General features: G+C 37.3%; 1 protein-coding gene across 5 annotated transcripts in view; it reads right to left on the bottom strand.

Moving 5' to 3' along the window:
- LOC143032334 (uncharacterized) overlaps positions 1 to 27,083 on the bottom strand; it is a 173,955-nt gene that overhangs the window by 2,702 nt on the left and 144,170 nt on the right. For 2 of the 5 annotated variants that reach the window (XM_076196894.1, XM_076196890.1), the window contains one exon: positions 10,741 to 10,836. The exons of 1 other annotated variant lie outside the window; for it this stretch is intronic. In XM_076196894.1, the coding sequence (XP_076053009.1) occupies positions 10,786 to 10,836 (51 nt within the window). In that variant the 3' untranslated portion in view covers positions 10,741 to 10,785. Of the gene's footprint in view, positions 1 to 1,798; positions 1,931 to 10,740; positions 10,837 to 27,083 lie in introns of those variants that run through there. 2 more of the 5 variants (XM_076196891.1, XM_076196893.1) reach the window with 2 other exon arrangements.

Genomic DNA, 27,083 nt, shown 5'->3' with positions numbered 1-27,083 from the left:
ATCCATTCACTCCTATCTTTTGCATTCTTTCCTGCTTGGTAGACATTCAATGTGCAACCAAATACCTCATCCATCCATCTCATTCTTGATATTTCTATCAAGCTCACTCCATCTACTACTTATGTTCCACACTGTTTGCTAGTATTTCCTTATTCATTCTTTTCATATGCCCAAGCCAAATCAGCACTCTCTGTTCTACCATACAATAGCTTACTTCCTATGTGTTCTCTGCCTCACCTACACATTTTTCACTTTATCCATTCTTGTAATACCTACCATATTCCTCATACACTTCATCTCAAAACAATTCAGTTTCTTTCTATCTCCCTTATATTCCAAGTCTCTTCTGAGTATCAGCTAAGTCCAGTGCTCTGGATAAAATCACTCCTTCACAGAATCTTTTCTGCATTCATCACATAGAAAGAATGAGTGAAAAAAAATTAGTAAAAGAAGTGTGGAAGGCAGAGGTGGATGGAGTGAACAGGAGGGGACAACCACATATGAGATGCATGGTTGGGTAAAAGGGACTCTGAGAAAGAGGAATGTATGTTGAGGAATGTCTGTTGAGGAAGGGAGAAGACAGAAGATAGGGGTGAGTGGAGAATGGTTGTGTTTAGATAATGCTGTGATGCATGGAAGAGAATGGGGGGTTAGGGTTGGTTATGTGTGAATGATATTTTGATGCAGCCCTATGGGATTTCTCCTGTCTCCCCTTTTTCTGCATGAAGGGACGGGGAGGGGGGTCACCAATTAACCACATCAGTATGAGTCAAATTCTTGTGCACAGCATCGGCTGCCATATGAACGCTGCATCACACTACTCGCATTATAAAATATAGTCACTGCTGTATTACTCACTCTTTTATTCTGAGTAATAATAAACACAGAAAATGTGATAAAACCAGTTCACAGAATCTGGGGGTAACTTGTGTAAAACTACAACATACATATACCAAAGGCTTTTTCCCCCTACATGGGGTGTAGCCAAAAAAAAAAGGCATAGAAATCGCTCCCACCCATTCCATTTCCTATATATTCCACTCCCCTCCCTCCCTCCCTCTTATCTTGGCACCTCCAGGATGACGGGTCATCCCTGCATCCTGTCCACTGCCCTAGGTCAGAAGCAGTGTTGCAAGACACAGCACATCCACAGCAAGGCCACTTCATAAATTTGGCAACCCCCCATCTCCGTCCCCCCATGCAGAGGAGAAGACGCGGAGCAATCCCTTTGGGCTGCATCAAATTTTTTCTCATACATACTTCCTCATCCCCCACCCACTCCCCCTCATGGTTTGGACACATGGAAAGAATGAGTGAAGAAAGATTAGTAAAAGAAGTGTGGAAGGCAGAGGTGGAATGGATGAATATGAGGGGGTGTCCTAGGATGAGATGGATGGATGGGGTGAAAGGGGCATTACAAAAGAGAGGAATGTCTGTGGAGGAAGGACGGGAGAGGACAGAAGATAGGGGTGAATGGAGAGGGGTTGAGTATAGATGATGCTGTGATGCATGCATGATACTCAGTGAATGTACTCTAATAAATCATTTCGGTCAATCGTTAAGCGATGCTCACCTTTCCCAATGCAGTCAACTCTCAATTAACATGAGGGTTACGTTCCTGGAGATGTGTTAATCAAAATTGCATTAGTTAAACATATTTTTCCCTTAGGAAATAATGGTAAGAGGGGGGGGGGGTAGGTTTCTGGACACTGGTAAAGTCTTGTCTCTTTTGTGATTTTGTTACTCTGAACTTGAACACACATTATCAATACATTTGTAGGTTACAGAAACAACAAAAAAAACACATTCTTTGTATTTATTTGTAGTACACAGTTATTTATTCTGTGTGCGCACTCATCGCCTCTTCCTCCGACTCCCGGGCACTCATAGAACAAAACGCGAGTTTACAATCTCTAAATTATTCATTTCTCTGTAAAAAAAAAATTCAACCTTTTAAGACTTATGATCACAGTCCATACATTTAAAAATTAGTTTACCATTAATTGTGGGTTAGTGACACCGTTTTATTTTTTGTTTTGGTGTAGAACAGAAAACGAGTTTACAATCTCTAACTAAATTATTAATTTCTCTGTAACAATTTTTCAAGCTTATCACAGTCCATACATTTAAAAATTAGTTTACCACTAATTGTGGGTTGGTGACACAGTTTTCATTTTTGTTTTGGCGTAGAACAGAAAACAAGAGTTTACAGTCTCTAACTAGATTATTCATTTCTCTGTAACTTGTACACGGACACTTCCACTCACAGTGCAGGCTAGCTTCAGACGGAGATCAAAACAGAGCGCGGGAGACTGACCGCATGGAGGCTGTCTCTCTGTGTTCTTACCACCAACTTCAAATTGTTAAATCGAAATTGTGTTATTTAAAAAAAATTCCTTAAAAATTAACTTGTGTTAAATAAAAAATGTGTTAGTTAAACTCATGTTAATTGAGAGTTGACTGTACAATACTAGGTGTTTCCTCCAACTTAGCAAAAGATCGCTGTACACCCATTCCTCGTTTAACGACCTACTCGGTTAACGACAACTCGGAGTAACGACGGGCTTTATGACGTCGTTTAACGTAAATCTCCCGAAGTTACGACATCGTGTACGATAATTAAGTTGGCTGAGGCAAATTTGTATGATGTTATAAATGAACTTGTACGGTGGATATTAGCTGTGAGGTAAAGTGTTCTGAAGCTTAGGTCTACATTACCATCCTTCAAGCTGCAAAAACTACCTGGGGTACAGTATATACCGGTAGTGGTAAATTTTTAGTTTCGACCATGGGCGCAATATAGCAATAGAAAATTAATTATTAATTTTGTAAATTATAATGTATCAACGTAATATGCAATTTTGTGAGCGAAAAAAAAAAATGCTAAAACAGATTTCGTAAGTAACGAAGTCATGTCGGACGAATGGTACACCATGTTTGTTATGATAGATGCCGATGTCGAAGAAATGAAAGTATGATAAATTAATTTGTCTAACCTAAGCTAAACTAACCTAACCTGTGTTTCATAAATCATACCTGCAAATTAATTGTCATCCGGCTCGTCCTCGTTGTCGTCGTCGTGAGAGACGTTGGCAGACGACAAGATGGCGTCCCGAGCCTATGCTACCCACTTCGTTCATTAGCATATTTTCTTGTAGCAAGGTATTTTTTACTTTTATTTCCACCCACAAAATTGCATATTACGTTGATACATTTTAATTTACAAAATTAATAATTAATTTTCTATTGCTATTTTGCGCCCATGGTTGAAACTAAAAAAATACCCCGGTATTCAATATGGAATGTCGGCATACGCGGATTTGGTCATATACGGTAATTTTAGGAACCTATCCACCGTAAATAAACAGTAAATAAAGCTTTAATGTACTGTATAAAAGAGGGAAAATACACGAAAATAAAGATACATGTATTGCTGGACATTGTACATACAGTACATGTACGTATATGTATACACTTTCGCTTAACGACCAATTCGGTTAATGACAGCGCGCTGGTCCCAATTTTCGTCGTTAAACGAGGAGTACCTGTACTGTATAAAAGAGGTAAAATACACGAAAATAAAGATACATGTATTGCTGGACATTGTACATACAGTACATGTACGTATATGTATACACTTTCGCTTAACGACCAATTCGGTTAACGACAGCGAGCTGGTCCCAATTGTCGTCGTTAAACGAGGAGTGGTTGTACTCCAGAATTTGTTCTAGATGTCTGTTCCAGGCTTTGGTTCATTGGTAAATTTACCTAGTTGTATTTTACGGGACGAGAGCTATGCTTGTAGTGACCCATTTTCATATCTCTCTGCATTCAGTTTATTCTTAAAATTGTGTATAGCTTTGGCAGTCACTGTTTCTCCTTTTGGTTTGTTCCAGATATCAATCACTCTATGTGGGAAGCTATTCCTTTTCAGGTCTCTTCTATAACTGTCCTTCTTTAGTTTCTTTTTGTGTCCTCTTGTTTCTCTTCTGTCCCACTTTAATAAGTCATCTCTATTGAGAATTTCCATCCCTTTCATAATTCTGTAAATGGTCAATAAATCACCTCTTTACCTTCTCTGTTCCTGCGTTGACAGATGAAATTTCTCCAACCTTTGTTTGTATGTCAGATTTGACAGTGTAGGTGCCATTTTTGTCACTGCTCTTTGGATTCTTTCTAATTTTCTTATGTTCTTTGTGCTGGGTGCCCCCAGTGTTGCAGCATATTCCAGTTTAGGTCTTATCAGTGTAACCACTACTTTTTTTTAACCATCTCTTCATTCTCCACTTTCATTGATCTTAATAAGTTTAAAGTCTCTCTAAATAATTTACATGTTTATCAGGTGTCAAGTCACTTGAGATGATTACTCCCAGGTCACTTTCTGAATTGACTTTTTTGACTTCTTTATTTCCAATCTTGTATTGACTTATATTTCCAAATTCCATTATGCTACATTTCTTAATGTTGAAGTTCATCTCACATCTCTGACTCCATTCCCATATTTTGTCTACTGTAGGTCCTCTTGTAGCGATCTGCAATCTTCTGTTCTTACTCTCTTGAGTAATTTGGCATCGTCAGCAAAGATCATGTAACAATTTACTCCCTCATCCTTATCATTTATATATATGGAAAACATTAAAGGAGCCAATACAGACCCTTGCGGGACACCACTTTTTACAGCTTCCCAGTTCGAATTTTTGTCTGTAAGTACCACTCATTTTTCTCCCAATTTCAGCAGCTTACCTTGTATTGCTCCTATTATTTCAATTTTTCTTAGTTATTTATTATGTGGTACTTTGTCGAATGCCTTCTGCAAATCCAAGAAGGTGCAGTCTCCCCAACCTTCTCTTTCTTGTATTATCTCAATTAATCTCGAGTAAAAGCAAATTAGGTTTGTGGTACATGATCTTCCACTTCTAAAGCCAAATTGTTTAGGATTTACTATTTCATTTTCTTCCAAGTGTTTGGTCCATTTGTTTCTGATGACTTTTTCACATATTTTTGCTACTGTGCTTGTAGGGGAGACCGGTCTGAAGTTTGTAGGATCTTCCCTATTTCCTCCTTTATATATTGGTACTATGTTTGCATCTTTCCAATCTTGCAGTACCTATCTTTCTTTTAGTGAGAAGTCTATTATCTTGTATAATTTGTGTGTCAGTTCATCTATACACTTTCAGTATCCAATTTGCAATTCCATCTGGTCCATGCGATTTCCTGATATCTGGGTTTTTTATTTGGTCTCTTATTTCTTTTTGTGTTACCTTTATTTCTTTCATTTTGGGTGATCTTTCTTGTTGTCCATCTTCCCAAAATTGTGAGCTCTCAATTGTAAAAACAGACCTGAAATGTCTGGCCATAACTTCTGCCATTTCTGTGTCATCTATATATTCTTTATCTCCTTCGCGCAATTTCAACATTTCATGTTTATCCTTTATTTTTTCATTTATATATCTGTAAAAGAGTTTAGGTTGATCCTTACATTTGTCTATTACATCTTTTTCAAATATATATATTTTTTTCTTTCCTGGATATATTCACTTATTCGTTTGCCTTTTGGATGTTTTTTTTTTTTTTTGTCTTTTTTCCATTTTTTCCAGGCTTTGTCTCTTCTGTCTCTAGCCTCACTACACCTTTTCTTATACCAACACTTTATATAAATCTCTTTTTGTTTCTTTTTTGGTACATATCAATTTCTTGCTAGTATTTTTCTTTAAATATGTTCCAATATCTGGTTAAGAAGTTAATATTAAGTCTAGTTTCGATGGTTCCCCATTGTTCCTATATCCAGTATTTTCCTTAACTCATTGTGTTAGGGTGTATTCGATGGTCATATCTAGTAGAATGTTGCCCCAATGTTCTTCCCCTTTTACTATCATTTCTTCCTAAATTGATTACTATGTTTCCACCCTTTTTCAGTAACTCGTTTAGCACATTCATTGTGTCTTCCAGTAATTTAGAATGTTTGCTATCCGACCAAGCCTGTGTTTTTGGTGGTACATACACTGCTACAAATTTTCTGCTTTTCATCTTTTTGTTTACAATTTTTATCATAATTAATTCTACATTGCCTTGGCCTTCATTTATCTTTGTCACATTTAGACCCTTTTTGGTCAATATCATGACACCTCCTCCCTGATTGTCTGTTCTATTTTTTAACCTAGTGGTTGTTTTTTAACTTGTCCCACTATGCTTGTTGATAGAGGTCCTTTCAGTTTTGTCTCTACAATTCCCATAAGGTTTTTCTATTTCTAGATACTCATTTAGTTCATTGATTCCAGAGATAATGCCATCAATATTTGTGCATGCCACTTTTAGTTTCATATTATCATTTCTTTTTTGTAAGTTTCCATTTTCCTTTATGTACCATTTTTTCAGTCTCAAGTCCAGCACTCTCCAAAAAAACTTGTTTTTTTCCGTCTGTGTTCTTTTCTCATTTCTATCATTGGCTTAAATTCTGAGAGCTTTGTCTTTCTCTTTTTCCTCATCACTCATTTCCTTTTTTATCCATATATGTTTGAATTTCTCGCTCTCTGCCAATTTAACCACTTTTGATAATACCTCCTCAGCTATCATTTGAGTTCTTAGTTTCATTTTCAGAGGTCTATGTTGTTTTTCTTTTGAATATTTACCTATACTGTGGATTTCATAAATTTCTTTATCAAAATTTTGCCCTCCATCATGTATTTCTTTCAAATTTTCCCTAGCTATTTCATTCTCCTCCTTTTCTCTCTGGTATCTATACATATCATGTTTTTCCTGGATAACATGGATCACAATGCACTTACCTTTGCCAACTGTATCTGTCACCCAATTTTTCTTTTCTTTAATTACTGTCATAACTGTTTTTGTATTTTCCTCCATCTGCTTTTGTAATATTTCTCTAAAAGATATATATTTTTTTTCTGTTCTTGTTTTTATTTTATTTTTTATTTCAATGAGGTCTGTTTCTATGACTTCCACCTTATCAGTCACTACTTGTAATTGCTCTTTGACCTCCTTTTTCAGTTCTTCATTTTTATTTTTGTCCTCATTTTTCATTCTTTCATTTTCTCTTTTGAGGATTTCAATTTCGCTCTTTAGGTCACTTAATTCTTTAATCGTTTGCTCATTACTCTTATGCAAAGTAATCAATTCCCTAAGTACAGCTCGGTAATCCAAGCGATTTCTTAATGCATTACTATATCTAATTTCTCTATCTATATCTAAGTTTTTCCTTGGAGTATCTATCAAAAAATGTCTTTTGGGGATGACACCTCTCGGACTTTCCATTATACTTACATCCAGTCCTCTTTTCGTTGGTTCATTATTATTTCTTCTTTTTCTCTTTTGCCAAAAATATACTTTTTTTTTAAGAACTGGATTGCTTTTAGCAGTCACTCAAGTACCACAATCTACCCATCCCGTACAATAACAACTGGTTTCAAGTCATGTCCAAACTTGGTCTGCTTGTGGGGGAGGGGGGAGGAGATGAGAAAGCAATGGAGCAGTGGGCCGGTTCTTCATCTCTTTTGTCTATCTTTATATACATGGGCAGGTCATGACCCATGCTCTTAATTGATGTGAGGTCAAGTGTAATGTGTGGAAAGTCTGTTCATCATCATGTGGTCAGGCAAGACTGTGGTTGAGTCATCACTGACCACAGAGGTCCCCTGGGGTCAAAGATTGTGGGACGGTGAAGTGAAGGAGGAGGAATGAGGACCAAGGAGTGAGGACTAGAAGTGAGGGCAACTTCCTGTGTGTTTATGCTTTGCCATTACTGCCTGCTTGACAGCACAATGCTGAGAAACAATCTGATTTTATGTATTTGTACATGTATATATGAGAAGTATGATAGGGGTTACTAGACTAGAGTGAGAAATGAGGAGGTGAGGAGAAGAACAGGGGTGGAAAGGGAGCTGGGAGATAGGGTTGATGAAAGAGTATTAGTATGGTTTGGACACATGGAGAGAATGAGTGAAGAAAGATTAGTAAAAGAAGTGTGGATGCGGAGGTGGAAGGAGTGAATATGAGGGGGCGTCCTAGGATGAGATGGATGGATGGGGTGAAAGGGGCTTTACAAAAGAGAGGAATGTTTGTAGAGTAAGGACGGGAGAGGACAGAGGATAGGGGTGAATGGAGAAGGGTTGTGTATAGATGAGGCTGTGATGCATGAGGGGGAGTGGGTGGGGGATGGGGAGTGAGGAAGTATGTACGAGAAAAAATTTGACGCAGCCCGAAGGGATTTCTCACCGTCTTCTCCTTTCCTGCATGAGGGGACGGAGAGGGGGGGTCGCCGAATTTATGAAGTGGCCTTGCTGTGTCTTGCGACACTGCTTCTGATCCAGGGCAATGGACAGGATGCAGGGATGACCCGTCATCCAGGAGGTGCCAAGATAGGAGGGAGGGAGGAGGATGGAGGGGAGTGGAATATATGGGAAATGAAATGGGTGAGCGTGATTTCTATGTCTTTTTCTTTTTGGCTACTCCCCGTGTAAGGGGGAAAAAGCCTTTGGTATATGTATGTATGTATGTATATATGTGTACAGTACAGAGCAACACTCATAAATCCTAAGTCCATGTTTCGGCAAAGTAAGATTAGTGTTATGTTTGTGTATTTGTGCCTTTTCTTATTTCATGTATACTTGACCTCCAACATTCATGGAAGGCTCCTAAATAAATTGGACCTCCTCTAAACTGCCAAAATCACTAAAACAACACTATTTGGAAGAGGAAGAAGAAAAAAGTGGAACCTGAAAATGTTAGGGGGTAGGTCTTCTTTGTACTGTAGGCCATCAGCTTTTGATCAATGCAGCTACACACCTCTGTTAGTGTATATTTCAGTTACATACACAATGAAATGCAACAGCATACCCAACATTGTACACATCATTTTTAGTGCACATTTTAATTACATACACAGTAAAACCCTATGTTTAATGATCAATTTAATTTTTTTTTTTTTTTTCAACCTATGAGCTGCCTTCCAAAATATACTCATTTGTACCTTGTGGACTCCACATTGGAGAGAGAAGAAGAAAAAAAAAAAAAAAAAAAAAAAAAAAATTACATGAGTTTCTTTGGTAGGCAGCAAATCCAACCTTGCAGGTGTGTCACCCTTCTTAATTTTGTTATCCCCATAACCCATTTGTTGTATTTCCCATCACAACACATTACTCCATGAGATTTCACTTCCACTTCTGTTTACATCTGTATATCAAAGGTCTGTCCTCCCTCATAAGTAGTGTGGTTGAGTAAAAGTGCAGTCACTCCACACCCTTCCAAAACCTGTTCATTACCACTCCCATCTCAACACCTTGTGGATGCCATACCACCCAGGTCAAAGGCACTGCAGTAAAATACATTGCCTCCACAGCACTCACCCCCACCTTTGTCCATTTGAAAATTTTTGAGAGCACACAAAATTCTTTTTAGATTGCTTCATTTCTTCATTCATTTACCTCTCTTCATTCATTTATCTTTGTTATTGTCTTCCTTACTCAACAGACTATCTCTTGCATCCAGTGCTCTTTATACCTCTTCCAAGTTCAGCAAACTACCTCTAGCATCCAATGCACCCTTCACCTCATACATCCATCTCCTTCTAAGTCTTCCTATCAAGTTCACTCCATCCAACTCTGCTTTCCACACTTTTTTTTGCTAGTTTTCCCTAACCCATTCTTTCCATATGCCCATATCACCACAGGATTCTTCTATCTACCATGTCAAATCTCCACCCCCCATTCTTAGCCTCATCTCCACATTTCTCACTGTATTCATCCTTATATCAACTATATTCTACAACCACTTCCTCTAAAGCATGTTAAGGCAGCCTTTTTGCCTCTCAAATTTCAAGTCTGCTCCATACATTACTGTCGGTACAATCACTCCCATATGACCTTCTCTTTCCATTCATCCTAAGATACCTATTTCTCATAACACCTTTTCATTTCTCAGACACTACCTGCCTCCTTTAAAATTTGCATGCACCTCTACTCCATTCAGTGCCTCATGCAAACCTTAATACTGAAATCTCTCCACTTCCTCTAACTTATTGTCCTTCATATTCACATCCAACCTGCCACCATCATCACTCCTTGCACATCTTACTTTTGCCCAAATTTACTTTCAGCTTCTGCTACTATCTGATTCAGCCTATACTCAGACTTACCCACAAGCACAGTATTATCCATAAATTGGGTCACATCCCACTTCACTCGCACTCCAAACCCCTACCTACCACTCTTACAGTCTCCTTACTATCCCATCCACATAAATACTGCATAACCATGGTGACATTACAGAACCCTGGCACAGCCCTACCTTTACTTCAAACTATTCACTTTCTCAATTCTTAATCCTCACATGAGCTCTACTACTCATGTAATAACTTTTGACCACCCTCAACACTTTCCCCTCTATATCCTATATCATACCTGTCCCCTTCTTCCTTATATATTGAAAGTAAACATACATTCCTCCAATTTGGTGGTAAACTTTCTTTCCTTAGACATGCATTAAACAATCTCATAAGCCACTCCAATATAACTACTATTCCCTTTATCAGACATACTAAATGAAAACCCTCTAACCTCAGTTTACAGCTTTGATCTCAGTCACTGCCTATTTCATCTTCTCTTTTGCTAAAGCCTTATCATTCTCCCATCACAGTCAGTCATTCTCCTGGCAACTCCCACTGCCATGGCAAAAACCTCCCTATCCTTCTCTAATTCAACAACTTGAAATATTCTATCTTCCACTTACCACCTTCATTTCCATTAACATCTGTCCATCTCCTCATGGAACAAATCACTCATTACAAAGGCGGAGCATGCCGACAGGAGACCTTTTGGTCCATATCTAGGTCGGATGCAAAAAAAAAAAAATCAATAAAATAATAAATAAAAACTATAATAATGTAAATAACAAATAAAATACATAAATGCATATGTATAGTTAAATAATAAACAAACAGGTAAATAGTAAATAATAATAAATTGACATATAACTAATAAATGAAAATCAGACAGACAAAGGATAACAAAACAAAAACAAATAATATAGAATAAATTATAATCATTACAGTGACGTCTTTCAAATAATCAACTTGGCTGTTGTGGGGCTTGATCCAAGGCCCAACATAATGCTAGCCTTCCACTCTACCAACTACTCCACTGAGCATATCAAAAAAGAGGAGAGCCTATTGATGCTCTTCCCTCCCAGATCAGATTTTCTGTCGATTTTACTCCTTTCACTGATCTAAACACTGTAATCATGCCACCTCTAGCCTCAAAGGAAGAAGGGTACCACAGCTGTTTCCATTATCATTACCATTCAATCAATTAACTGACCTTGTCCTAGATGTCTCTTGCAGGAGACTTACAGCCTCAAAGATTCCTTACAATCTCTAATTATGCTCAAATTCAACCACCATTACTATCATTCTATATATCTATATACCAAGGGCTTGTCCTCCCTTAGGTAACCAGCCATCCCCTCCCCCCCACCCAATCCACTTCCATCCACTACTCATTGTTTCCCTCACAATCTTAGTTCCTTGTGGATCAAGGGCCATCACTATCTCCTGCCCACTGCTCAGCTCAGAACCAATGCAGCAAGACACAGTAAAACCACAGCAAGATTGCTTCATTTACATGGTGACTTTCCTTACTTGTCCCCATCATGTGAAAAAGAGAAGACAGGGTGAAATAGGAGTATCTTCAGGCTGCAACAACATGCCATCACTACCATCCATATTACCATCACTACTCACCATTCTACTCCCACAAAGTAGGAAATAAGAAACTCCTGTCAGTTGCAGGAAGCTGTTGGGTTTTTTTCAGGCCACTGTTTGGATCGCCTTCCCACCTGGCCAAGGCTGTCAGGAACCAACACAAGAAGCATGTAGCAGGTTCCAGGAATTGAACTCATGACCACCTGCTCATGAGTTTGACATGGTATCCACTGAGCTAACATTTTAAATTCAATTGTTGCCTTGAGTTTCGTTCACTGTAAACCCATGGCTACAAAAACAGCTGGTGATAGTTTTTGGACCCTACTGTAGATCTCTCTGGGAAGAAACCTTGTAGTATGTACAGTGTATTAGTATGAACTATTTCTGTCAATGGTTGAAAGAATTAAGAGGGAGCAGTTGTCAGTGTTCCTTGTGTTTCATGGTGGAGAAAATACAGCAAAAACTGATAAAGAGATATCTTAGACCAAATGGAAGTGAGGAAGTTGACTGGGTGAGAGATGACTCTTTTTCACATCCTTCTCATAGGACCACGTTGTGCAGGTACCCAATGTCAGTCCATATATACTTATAAATGTGTGTATATATATAAACAAATAAATAAAAGTGGTTGGGATAAAAATAAATAAAAAGAAATTGGCATTTTAATTGACTGTTCATATTATTGATCTTAGCCTATATGAAAGCAGACCTGAGATTATATAAAGCTGTCAACAAAATAATTTATATACAAAGAGTATGTACATACAGTCTGCATACTATCAAATTAGGAATGTTCAAAATATTCCAATCATACATTTGCATCACTGATCCTATTTAGTGGTACTAAGTTTACATGTAAAATAATTAATATTTTTTTCTAACAACAAAATGAAAAAATCTGCCAAGATCTCATGAAGTAAAATAGCCAGGCCAGCATATAAAACATTAAACATAGCATGCTTTAAACTGGACGATATTTGCAGTACAATTATTTCACCAATAACAACATTCTCTCATCCACCTCTTGGTGTAGCTTTCTTATTTTGATTATTCATTGAGATCCCTCTCAGATTACCTTTCTTATCAATTATTATTTTTTTTTACTTCATCCCTTCATCCAAACCAATACTTAACTTTTGAAATAGAAAGGCAACTGCTGACCAGAGTTAGGAGAAGCCTCATGTGAGGGCTGTCTTAAATGTTAAACTTTAACCACAATGTAACATTAGACACTGTCTTTACAAGGTGCTTTTCCTTAATTACATTACTCTTACACATATCTACTTGTAGTTTTCAGTTTTCACATAAAATTCTATTAATATTTGTTTTACCATTTCTCAAGTCACTCAAGCAATGCACATGAAAGGGATATAATGAAATTTAACATAACCCTGCAATTACTACATATTAACCTATATAGCCTATAACCCTTTTGCTAGGATGGAGATTACTTGGATTTAAAATAGTCTAGTATTTACCTAGTTATATTATATGGGAAGGGAGCTGGAGTGTTACATGAACTTCTTTGCTGATGATGTCAAATTACTCAAGAGAGTAACCACAGAAAAAAAATTGCAGATCACTACAAGAAGACCTGGACAAAATATGGGAGTGGAGTCAGAGGTGTGAAGTGAAATTTAACATTAAGAAATGTAGTATAATGGAATTTGGAAAAAGCAAAAATAGTATATCGGGTCAATATAAAATTGGTACCAAGGAAGTCAAAAGTGTCGACTCAGAAAGGGACCTGGGAGTGATTATTTCAAGTGACTTGACACCTGATAAACATGTTAATAAATTAGATGGAGAGACTTTTAACTTATTAAGATCAATGAAAGTGGCCTTTGACTACATGGATGAAAAAATGGTAAAGAAAATAGTGGTTGCACTGATATGCTGCAACACTATGGGCACCCAACACAAAAAAAAATATATGAAAATTAGAAAGAATTCAAAGAGCAGTGACAAAAATGGCACCTACACTCTCAAATTTGACAAACAAAAATTGGATAAATTATATCTATCAACACTGGAACAGAGAAGAGAAAGAGGTGATCTGTTGACCATTTACAGAATTATGAAAAGGATGGAAGTTCTTGATAGAGACGACTTATTAACATGGGACAGAAGAGAAACAAGAGGACATGAGAAGCTAAAGAAGGACAGTTACAGAAGAGATTTGAAAAAGAATAGCTTCCAACATAGAGTGATTGATGTCTGGAACAAACTAAACAGGGAAACAGTGAATGCCAAAACTATACAAGATTTTAAGTGTAAACTGGATGCGGAGAGATACGAAAATGGGTCACTACAAGCATAGCTCTTGTCCCATAAATAACAACTTGGTAAATACATTCAAACTCCTTCTCTCTTCCTCTCTTATGTTCCATGTTTCTACCCCATACAGTGCTGTCGGCACAATCACTCCTTCATACAATCTCCTCTTAGCATCCATTCCCAAATGTCTATTTCTCATTACACTTTTTAATCCCCCCAAGGCATTTACTTGCTTTTCTCAATCTACATTCTACCTCCACCTCCACTCCTCTCTTTCCTGCCACATTTGCACCCAAGTATCTAAAGCTGTCCACTTCCTCCAGTCTCTCTCCCTTAATTAATACTCACTTCTAGTCTGCTGTCACTTTCTCCCTTGTACATCTCATTACCTTACTTTTACCCACATTTATCTTCAACTTTCTTCTCTCACACACCTTCCCAAGCTGTCACTAACTTCCCCAATCACTCATTCTCCATTTCCAATCCTGGCACACGCTCTATTACTCATAAAAAATCTTGACATATCCTAAAAGCTTTCCTCCTATCCCATATATCTGCAGAACCTCCCACTACCCTGTCATAATCCTTTTCCAAATCCATAAAAGCCCAAAATACATCCTTACTTTTTCCTATAGTTTTGTCACATATCTGTCTTGCCACAAAAATCTGATTTATGCAACCCCTACCTGTCCTAAACTCACTCTGTTCCTCTCATAATCCTCTCAATCAAGACCCTCCCATAAGCCTTCCCAACTACACATAACAAGCTGATCATAATGAACTCCACATTATTTCCTTCTATTATCTTTGTCACCTTTAAGCCATTCTAAGTAAAAACCATAACTCCTGCACCCTGTTTCTTCTATTCTTTACCCAACAATTATATAAACCCCGTCCCACAGTATTAGGCAGTAGTGGGCCTTTTAATTTTGTCTCCACAATTCCCATTATATCTGGTTTCTCTTTTTCCAGATAGTTGTTTAGTTCATTTAATCCTGAAATCATGCCATGTTGGTGTACATTATTTTAAATTTTTCCCTTTTACCTGTTTTTTATGTTTCCTTTTCTCATATATACAATTTTCTCAGCCTCAGATCCAGTATTCTCCAAAAAACTCATTCTTTTCAGTCTGTTCTTTTCTCATTTGCTTCAATTCTTAGTGTCTTTTCCTTCTCTTTTTCCTCATCACTCATTTCTTTATCCATACATTTTTGTAATTTTTGTTTTTTGCCAACTTTGGTGTTTTAGATAGTACTTCTGCTATCATTTGAGATCCTAGTTTAATTTCTAGTGGTCTATTTTTTTCTCTATAGTCCCATTCTATGCACTTCTATTTCTTGATTGCCCTTCCTCTTTTATCTCTTTCAGAATTTCTTTTCCAATTTCTTTCTCCTCTTTTTCTCTTAGTTATCTAGCTAAGGATAAAAAGAGACAAAGCTTGGAAAAGATGTAAAATAAGATAAAAAAAAAAAAGTAAATGGCAAACATATATCAAACCAAGAAATGATTATATAAAAATACACAGATGAAAAGAGAAACTATGAAAGAGATATAATAGAAAAATGCAAGGAACAACCTAAACTATTTTAAAGATATGTAAATGATAAACTAAAAAACAAACAAGAAATGGAAAAACTGCACCAGGGAAATTACGAATATACAGAAGTAGAAATGGCTGAAATTATGAACAATCATTTCAAATTGGTATTCACAATTGAAATATCACAGAACTGTGAGGGAATAGAGAGATATCCCCCCAAAGGAAATAAATGTAACACAGAAGGAAATCAGTGACCAAATAAAAAACCTTGATGTCAGAAAATCACATGGTCTGGATGGAATTACAAATTGGATATTAAAAGAATGCATAGAGGAGTTGACGGACAAAATATACAATATAATTAAATACTCACTCAAAGAAGGAAAGGTACCACAGGACTGGAAAAATGCAAACATTGTACCAATTTATAAAGGAGGGAACAAGGAAAATCCAACAAACTACAGATTGGTCTCCCTAATAAGCACAATAGCAAAAAAATGTGGAAAAGTTATCAAAAGTAGATGGGTTAAACATCTGGAAGAAAAAAAATATACTGAATCCAAATCAATTTGGATTTAGACAAGGAAGATCATGTACAACAAACCTGATCTGCTTCAATTCGAGACTAATAGAAATAACACAAGAAAGCAACGGATGGATGGAGTGTGCCTTTCTAGATAAAGTACCACAAAAAAACTAATAAGAAAAATAGAATCAATAGCTGGCATCAAAGGAAAATTATTGGAACGGATGGAAGACTTCCTGACTGGGAGAAAAATAAGGGTAGTAGAGACAAATACTCGAATTGGGAAGAAATGATAAGTGGTGTCCTGCAAGGTTCGGTATTGGCTCCAATCATGTTTGCCATATATATAAATGACATTGATGAAGGAGTAGTGTTATATAAATTTCTTCGCAGATGACACAAAAATACTAAAGAAAGAATTGTCTCGGGTTCAATATATTATTCTCCTCCAGATATTTTGTCCATCTATCTTTGATGATTCTCTTACAAATTTTAACTATTGTACTTGTTAGGGACACCAGTCTATAATTTGTTAAATCTTCCTTATTTCCCCCCATTATATATTGGCACTACATTGGCATTTTTCCAGTCTCCTGGTAGTTTTCCTTCTTTGAGTGACCATTCAATTATTTTATATATTTTTCCTGTTAGTTCATCTATACATTCCTTTAGTATCCAGTTTGTGTGTGTATTTACCTAGTTGTATTATACGGGAAGGGAGGTATGCTTGTGGTGACCCGTCTTTGTATCTTTCAGCATCAAGTTTTTTCTTAAAATCTTGAATTGTGTTTGCACACACTTTCTTTACCTAGATTATTCCAGATATCCAGCATTCTGTGTGGGAAGCTTTTTTTTTCAGATTTCTTCTATAGTTATCCTTTTTGAGTTTCTTTTCCTGTCATCTTGTTTTTCCATTGTCACTTATTAGTAAATCCTTCCTTTCAAGGATTTCCATTCCTTTCATGATTCTATATAGTCAGTAGATCACCTCTTTCTCTTCTCTGCTCCAGTGTTGGTAATTCCAATTTGGATAATCTTTGTTCGTATGTTAATTTGGAAAGAGCTGGTGCCAACTTTGTTGTTGCTCTCTGTATTCTTTCTAAGTTCTTTATATTCTTTTTAGTACTGGGTGTCCAGTTTCGCTGCGTATTCCAGTTTTGGTCTTATTAATGTGACTACTATTTTTTTTCATCATTTCTTCCTCCAAATAGTCAAATGCTATTTTCATTTACCTTAATAGGTTGAAGGTTTCTCCAACTATTTTGTTGATATGTTTGTCCGGTGTCATGTCTTTGCTGATTATTACTCCAAGGTCTCTGTCAGAGTTCACTTTTTTTATTTCTTCACCAATTTTATAATTTTTTGATATTCTGTTTTTACTTTTTCCAAACTCCATTATACTACATTTCTTGATATTGAAGTTCACTTCCCATTTTTTAGTCCATTTCCAGATTTTGTCCAGGCCTGATTGTAATGATTGACAATCCTCCTCTGTTCTTACTTTTTTTAGTATTTTTGCATCATCTGTGAAGAAATTCATATAACATTCCATTCCTTTATCCATGTCATTAATATACAGTCAACTCCCCATTAACACGATTTCGATCTTATATGACTGTATATGACAAACATTATTTGAGCTAGCACCGACCCTTGCGGGACACCATTTATCATTTCTTCCCATTTTGAGTATTGTGTGTGTGTGTGTATTTACCTAGTTGTATTTTACGGCAAGGGGAGCTATGCTCGTGGTGTCCCGTCTTCATATCTCATTTTATCTAAACTATTTTTAAATTTATGTACCGTATTTTCCGGCGTATAGTGCGCGACTTTTTTCCGTTGGAAGGGCCTAAAAATGGGGGGTGCGTGTTATCCGGTGGTGTGCATTATCTACGGCCTACGATAGAAATTCTGCGGCTGTGCGTGTAATTTTTTTCACAACAACGTGACGATGTTGGCCATCACAAAGTCGGGAGGCACACTTCTCCGTGACGTTCCGTGAGAACAAGAAGAACAGCCATGGTGACATGAAAGAATATGCCAGCATGGGCTACCATATATAAATATTTGGTATAGGTAGGTATCTATCGAATCTTATTTTTCATGTTTAAATAGGCCTAAACACCATGAAACATGATCAATATTCATGATATTTGCCCATGTTCACAGCATCCTAGTTTGAATTTTTATGTTGGCTTTGTTGCTTCACTTTAGGTATGGTACAAATTCCGTTGCGGCTGTTCATAAACTCGTGTCAAACACCTGACTACAACACCCTCTTTCGGGAGTTATATTAACTAAACGTCACCTCGATGAGAGACTGTCCTATTTCACCACTGTCATTGCAGGTTCAAAGCTAAAACGAAACCGTCTGTAGTTTGTTTCAGTATTGAATAAAAAAAAAAAGAAGGCAAAGACGAATTATTTCCTCAAGATATAAAATGAACATTTTCTGTAAAAATCCCAAAATTTTTCTGTATATTTTACTTTCAATAAACTTTTTTTTAGATCATATTTCCTACAAACTATTTAAGCTACAAAGTAATAAGGAAGGGACCAATGCACAACATGAGTCATATACGGTACTGGTACATGTAGTTCCGACTTTTTCTTAGTTGTGTCCTGATTGATCCCTAAACTGACACTTAATTTAGTGACAAATCAACAGATTTCCCAGCGGTGGCTCTAGCCAATGAAAAAGACTTCTCCATGTAACCTCGTTCACATGATATAAATACCGAGGTAAAACTGCATTATAGACAAATGCGATCGGGTATGCGCGTTATACATTGGTGCGCGCTATCTGTGTACTGAGATAACGAAGTGCATGGGTGCGCATTATAACCCGATGCGCATTTTAAGCTGGAAAAATACGGTATTGTTTTTGCACACACCACTTTCTCATCTAACTTGTTCCAAATGTCTATTACACTGTGAGGAAAGCTGTTCTTTTTCACATCTCTTCTATAGCTGTCTTTCTTGATTTTCTTTCCGTGTCCTCTTGTATTTCTATCATCCCATTTTATCAGATTCTCTCTATCAATAATTTCTATGCCTTTCATGATTCTGTAAATAGCTATCAAATCTCCTCTCTTCTTTGCTCTAGTGTCTGTAGTTCAAGTTTTGCTAGTCTCTCTTCATATGATAGTTTTGAGAGTGTTGGTGCCAATTTTGTAATTGCTCTTTGGATTCTTTCAAGTCTTTTTATACATTTTTTGTACTGGGTGACCATATCATTGCTGCATATTCCAATCTTGGTCTTATCAGAGTGATTAGAATTTTCTTCACCATTTCTTCATCCAGGTATGTAAATGCCACTTTGATTGTTCTTATTAAATTATAAGTTTCTCCAAAAATCTTATTTATATGTTTCTCAGGTGCCATATTCATAACAATGACTCCCAGGTCCTTCTCATTTTCTATTTTTTTTTATTCGTGTGTGTGTGTGTGTATTTACCTAGTTGTATTATACAGGAAGGGAGCTATGCACGTGGTGTCTTTGTATCTTTCAATATCAATTTTTTTCTTAAAATCTTGAATTGTGTTTGCACACACTGTTTCTATATCTAGATTATTCCAGATATCCAGCACTCTTTGTAGGAAGCAATCTTTTTTTCTAATCTTTTCTATAGTTATCCTTTTTTGAGTTTCTTTTCGTGTCCTCTTGTTTTTCCATCGTCTCCTTTTAGTAAATCCTTCCTATCAAGGATTTCCATTCCTTTTATGATTCTATAGTCAGTAGATCACCTCTTTCTCTTCTCTGCTCCAGTGTAGGTAGTTCTAATTTGGATAATCTTTGTATGTTAATTTGGAAAGAGCTGGTGCCAACTTTGTTGTTGCTCTCTGTATTCTTTCTAATTTCTTTAAATTTTTTTTTAGTACTGGGTGTCCATAGTGTCGCTGCGTATTCCAGTTTTGGTCTTATTAATGTATGTATGTATTTACCTAGTTGTATTATACATGAAGGGGAGCTATGCTCGTGGTGACCCGTTTTTGTATCTTGCAAGATCAAGTTTGTTCTTAAATTCTTGTATTGTGTTTCCACACACTATTTTTTCATCCAATTTGTTCAATATATCTATTACTGTGTGGGAAGCTGTTCTTTTTCAGGTCTCTTCTGTAGTTATCCTTTTTGAGTTTCATTGCATGTCCTTTTGTTTTTCCTGTCCCACTTTAATAATTCCTCTATATCAAGGCATTCTTTTCCTTTCATAATTCTGTAGATGGTTAGTAGGTCCCCTCGTTCTCTTCTTTGTTCCAGGGTCGGCAATTTCAGTTCGGCCAGTCTTTGTTCCAGGGTCGGCAATTTCAGTTCGGCCAGTCTTTGTTCATATGTCAGGTTTGAAAGTGTTGGGGCCATCTTTGTAGTTGCTCTTTGTATTCTTTTTTGTACTGGGTGACCATATCAGTGATGCATATTCCAGTTTTGGCCTTATCAGTGTTTGTAATATTTTCTTAATCATTTCCTTATTCAGGTATTTAAAGGCCATCTTTATTGATCCCAACAAGTTGTATGTTTCTTAAACTATCTTATTTATATGTTTATCTGGCTATTTGGATGAAGAAATGATGATTACTCCTAGGTCCCTTTCAGAATTTACTTTTTTTACTTTTTTTTACTTTTTTTTTTTCCATCAATTTTATACTGTCCAGATATTCTCTTCTTGCTTTTTCCAAATTCAATTATAATGCACTTCTTGATGTTCTTAGCCTATCCCTGTATTTACCTAGTTGTATTATACAGGAAGGGAGCTATGCTCATGGTGACCCGTCTTTGTATCTTTCAGCATCAAGCTTTTTTTTTAAATCTTGAATAGTGTTTGCACACACTATTTCTTTGTCTAATTTGTTCCAGGTATCTATCACTCTGTGTGGGAAGCTATTATTTGTCAGATCTCTTCTGTAATTATCCTTTTTGAGTTCCTTTTCGTCTCCTCTTGTTTTTCCATTATCCAATTTCAATAAATCATTCTTATCCAAGATTTCCATTCTTTTCATAATTCTACCAGTTACCAGAGTTGGTAATTTTAATTTGGACAGACTTTGTTCATATGTCATTTTGGAAAGAGTTGGTGCCAGTTTTGTTATTGCTCTTTGTATTCTAATTTTTTTATATTCTTTTTGGTACTGGGTGTCAATCTTGGTCATATCAGTCATGCTGTTGAGACCAAGATGTATGCTGTGACAGTATGGACACCCAACACAAAAAAGAATATAAAGAAATTAGAAAGAATCCAGGGAGCAACAACAAAGATGGCACCAACACTTTCAAAATTTACATACGAACAAAGATTGTCCAAACTGGAACTAACAACCCTGGAACTAACAACCCTGGCCATTTACAGAATCATGAAAGGTATGGAAGTCCTTGATAGAGAAGATTATTAAAGTAGGACAGAAGAAAAACAAGAGGACATGAAAGAAACTCAAAAAAGACAGTTATAGAAGAGATCTGAAAAAGAATAGTTTTCCACACACAGTGATAGATATCTGGAACAAATTGGACAAAAAAATGGTATGTGCTGAGAGAAACAAAGATGGGTCACAATGAGCACAGCTCCCTTACTGTATAATATAACTACCACATATATTCATGTATAGGTTGCACCAGTGGATAGGTCACACTGCTAGTTTGTGGTTGTCAAAGTGGTTATTTGTGGTTGACCCGTGGATAGGTCGCACTATAATCTGGCGATTTACAAGACCCATTCAAACATAAAAATGATCAGATATTTACCTTTATTTCAAAACTTTACTCACAAAATTTTAATATCAGAACACATGTAGATTGTCCGACTTATGCGTGCACATAATACAAACTTATATAAACAACGGATACGTCCTAAAACTATAATCGTCAACAAATGCACTAGCATAAAAAACGTTATAGTCAATTTGAAAAAAAAAAAAAAAAAAAAAAAAAAAAAAAAAAAAAAAAAAAAAAAAAAAAAATCACAATAAGGCCATTATTTCTAAGGTCTACAACCCAATCAAACAATTCTTTTTCAAGACTTTGGTATGGAGATACTGAAAACCTTGCTGCTCTCTTGGATTTCGGCATTTCTTTAAGCTGATCTTTCTGCTTTCTCCATCCCGTCACTACCTTTTCTGAAACCCCAAACTCCCTTTCTGCAGATCTGTTTCCATGTTCTTTCAGCTTAAAACCTATTTCATAGCTCTTTCTCTTACCGGTACTCATGATTGGGGTTTGCAGCTATTAGGCCTAAAACTCCATGCGATCTACTGTAGATCTAACAGTATGGTAGGCCAAATGGAAGTTTAGGAAATAATTTTTCTTTATGAAAATCATAAATTTATTTAAGATACGTTACGGGATGTTATGTTATACTACGAAAACATAATTTGCACACATATCATAGAAACGCAGCCACGAGTGAAACAGGTTATATATGGTAACGTACGGTAAACAAAGGGTCAAGGTCTCACTGCTTATAAAGACTATAACATGTGAAAGAGTTGGAAAAGAGAATACTTTATGATTTTATTGTAATTGATATATGATTTTCTAGCAGCAATAATTCAGTTTAAACATGCAAGTCAGTAGGAACCTTTGACATACAGTGATCCCTCATTTATCACAGTAGGTTGGTTCCGAGACCGGCCGTGATAACTGAATTTCTGTGGAGTAGGGACACCATATTTACAGTATCTATTTAATGTGTATTTGGACTTTTAAAACCCTCCCTGTACTGTTAACAACCCACCCATTACAGTACAACTGTTAAGTAATAACACTTATAATTACATACATACGAAAGGCTTTTTCCTCCTTACATGGGCGGGTAGCCAAAAAAAGGCATAGAAACCACTCCCACCCATTCCATTCCCTACATATTCCACTCCCCTCCACCCTCCTCCCTCCCTCTTATCTTGGCACCTCCTGGATGACGGGTCATCCCTGCATCCTGTCCATTGCCCTGGGTCAGAAGCAGTGTCGCAAGACACAGCACATCCACAGCAAGGCCGCTTCATAAATTTGGCGACCCCACCTCTCCGTCCCCTCATGCAGAAAAGGAGAAGACTGGGAGAAATCCCTTTGGGCTGTGTCAAATCTTTTCTCATACATACTTCCTCACCCCCCATCCACTTATGATTAAAAAAAATATTGTTACTGTACTCGACACGAAAGAAGTTGAAGTAAAATTTGAATGATGATGGTGATGAATTTGCTGTGCAGTAGAAATGATGATGATAAAGCTGATGATGACTTCTACTGTGCAGCCAATGATTGTATTTTACATCTCTTCAGACGGTGGTGCCCTTCCTGGGACACCTCTTCCACTTCTTCCGAAGGTGCAACTGTAGTAGTAGCAGCAGGAACTGGCTCTTTTTTGCGAGGCTGCAAAAACATTGTGATAGGAAGTTGCTGCCACTGCTTCTTTTTCCGTTCAAAGAGCATCTTGTAGAGATTCATGACTTCGTCAACCTTGTTGCAAAGTTGCACAAAACAAACCATATCATTGTCCCATTCCTGTGTGTGACCCCTCTTTCAATTCTTTAGCCAGGTTGCAGAGCTTGGCCAGCTGTTCCAAAGTCAAGCCAGTTTGGTTGACAACTTTTTCCGTTTCTTCTTCTTCGCTGGCCAACTTCGTCAAGTCTTCGAGGTCTGCGTCTGTTAGCAGCTATGAGTAGCAGTCTAATAACTCGTCGATGTCTCCCATGGTCACGTCTACAAAGCCATCACCTCCAATGATTGTAGCCAACTGCAAAGCTTTCTGTACTGCGGAGTGTTGGACTTCGGCAGGTGTAAATCCCTTGTCATTGTAAATAACCTCGGGCCACAACTTCTTCCAGCTCGCGTTAATGGTGGCAGGCTTCATTTCTTGCAATGCCTTCTGGATATTTTGAAGGCACATAGCAATTGTGTAATGCCACCAGTATGCCTTCAAGTTAAAATTTTCGTCTTCGTCTTCTTGGGTGGCATCCACAGAAACAACCAGGTTCGCCAGGACATTCCTCAAGTATAGGGCCTTGAACATCCCGATAACCCCCTGGTCCATTGGCTAAGTGATGTAGTGTTGGGCAGCAGGAACTCAATCTGAATGCCCTCATGCAACAGATCAGTGGCGTGGCCACCCGCGTTATCCATAAGGAGAAGGATTTCGAATGGCAAGCCCTTCTCTAATAGATACACCTTGACTTGCGGGATAAAACACTGGAGGAACCAGTTGAAGGTCAGCATCTTCGTTATCCACATCTTTGAATTGTGCATCCAATACATGGGTAGCAGAATCTTGTTTTTGTTTTTTAAAGCCCTTGGGTTTTTAGACTTGTAAATAAGTCCTGGCTTTAACAAAAATCCCGCAGCATTGCCACACCTCACAAGGCTTTTGCTTCCTCTTTGAACAGGAAAGTTTGCGACGGCATTCTTTTCCAAAAAAAGCCTGTGTTGTCCATATCAAAAAGTTGTTTGGGCTTATATCCACCTTCAGAGATAATATTTTTGAAAGTTTCATTCACGTATGTTTCAGCAGCGCTCGTGTCAGCAGAAGCAGCCTCGCCATGCAGGGAAACACTTTTTAGCCCAAAGCATTTCTGAAACTTAGCAAACCACCCTTTGCTAGCAGAAAAAAAAAGGACTTTTTTTAGGTTGTAAATCACTGGACGTCCCTGGTTGCGGATCTTCTATGTCGTCTTCATCTTCTTCCTCTTCTTCGTGGTTGCCATTGTCATCCTCAGGTTCTTTAGTGGCGAAAGTCTTGTACAGGCTCCTAGCCTTTGTTTGGATGATGTTCGTATCCAAAGCTATGTTCTTCTTTTGGCAGTCAGCTATCCATATGGCCAAAGCAGCTTCCATATGGATGATAGTTTTATTACAAGCTGTAACAACTCTCTTTGCCTACTTATTAAAGGTGATGGCAGCCGTCTTCCTAATGTTAGCCTCGTCCTTCTTAATGTAGCAAAATGTTAGCCTCGTCCTTCTTAATGTAGCAAACATTGGACTCGTTCATGCTAAAATGACGGGGTACAGCAGCAAAAGTACTCCCTTCAACATATCCAGAAGTTTCACCTTCTCAGCGATCGTTATCATGCTTTGCGTTTAGGCTCAGTACCAGCCTTGGAAGAAGCAGCACATTTGGGAGCCATTGGAGGGGATGAAATCACAAAGTTTGCAAAAAAAAAAAAAAAAAACAGCACAGTATAAAGTGGTATAGTAAACTGCTCAGCGAGAAAGCTTGAAGCGAAATGGCCACATGAGAGAGACAAGGGAAGATGCTGCTGATCTGAGCATCAGTCAAAGCACCAATCACATGCCAGATTAGAAAATAGAAAGCTCTCTCCATTGCACCAATCACAGCCTGTCTTACAACACACTTCGTCACTGAGATGGCACACTTTGTGTTTTCTCAACAACAGGATACACAGGTACTGTATGCACATCGCATTCTAGATTTATTTTTTTGTCATGCATATGTTTTTTTGTTATTTTACGCTTGTTTTGTTGTTCCTAGACTAGAAAATAATATTCATTAAAATCTTAATGGATTTAATGAAAAATTTTAGGTGTTCATATATCGCAAATTTTCTACAATTTTCCGGAAATTCCGCAATATATTTTACATATAAATATTTTAAAATCCGCAAAGTCGTGAATCCACAATAGTTGAACCACAAAGTAGCAGGGGTTCACTGTATATATATATATTTTATGCATAGAAAAGGCTTGAAGAGCTTTCCGATGCATTTTGTGCGAACACCATTGAAATTCTGTGTCATTGTCAGATTGAAATTGCCAATTGTTGCAACTTCGGTGACAGAGTAGTACTGTCCCTCATTAATGTCGAGTGGATAGGTCACACCCCTGATTTTGGTGAAATATTTAGTTAAAAAAAGTGCGACCTATATGCAAGTATAAACGGTAGGTAAATACAAACTACCTGGATGAAGAAATAGTAAAGAAAATGCTAGTCTCCTTGAAAAGGCCTAAATTGGAGTATGCAGCAACATTATGGTCACCCAGTACAAAAAAGAATATAAAGAAGATTGAGAGAATCCAGAGACCAGCCACAAAGATGGCCCCAGAACTATCAAAACTCTCATATGAAGGTTGTTAAATTTGGAATTACAGACTCTGGAACAAAGAAGGTGACATGTTGACCATCTACAGAATTATGAAAGGCATGGAAGTCCTTGATAGAAAAGAGAAGATAAGAGAAACACAAGACATGGAAAGAAGCTCAAAAAGGACAATTATAGAAGAGACCTGAAAAAGAACAGCTTTCCCATATTGTGATGGATGTATGGAATATATTAGACAAAAGAACAATGTGTGCATGAACAATACAAGAATTTAAGAGCAAACTAGATATGGAGAGATACATAGACGGAACACTAGGTAAAATACACACACACACTTACGTCGGACAGACGGCGAGGATTGACGTCCTGGAGAAAAAGTGAAATATTCGTGGATCTCAACACAAAGGAAGTACCTATTGTATTTGCAGGGAAGGGGATTGCTCGTGGTGTAGTGGGAAAGTGAGGAAAAGGGAGAAGGGGAGGGATTACTGAGGGAAATGGAAGGAAATGAGGAAGGAGAGGACTTGGTCCAGGCAGCCAGACGCCATGTAAACAAGCGCGGGCCAGAGCAATTTAGTGCCCCAACTGGCAAAACTGCAGGGAAAACTTGAACAAATGACCGAACATTGGGAGATTAGGTTCGGTAGAATGTCAAAAATTGCGGAAAGGGTTGAAAGATTGGAAGAGCTAGAGAAGGCGAACAAAAACTTAACTGATGAAAGAAAAGAACTAAAAAGACAGTTACGAGAAGTAAAAGAGGAGAACGAAGAATTAAAAAGGAACAATAAAGACAATAAAGAGGCCATAGCAAAAGAGGCACAGGGGTGGAAGATACAGGAAAATAGTAAAGTTGCATTTACTGATATAATTAAACTGCAAATGAAAGAACAAACTGAAGACTCAGTTATCAAAGTGATGAGACGGAAGGAGAATATTGTAAGAGACTTAGCAGATAAAAAGAAATGTATAATTATATTAGGAATGGAAGA

This window comes from Oratosquilla oratoria, chromosome 13, assembly GCF_046742065.1.
Source record: "Oratosquilla oratoria isolate Oo_2021 chromosome 13, ASM4674206v1, whole genome shotgun sequence".
Classification (NCBI taxonomy): Eukaryota; Metazoa; Arthropoda; class Malacostraca; order Stomatopoda; family Squillidae; genus Oratosquilla; species Oratosquilla oratoria.
The sequence above is the reverse complement of the archived record's forward strand: the minus strand, read 5'-3'. Positions and strand labels throughout refer to the sequence as shown.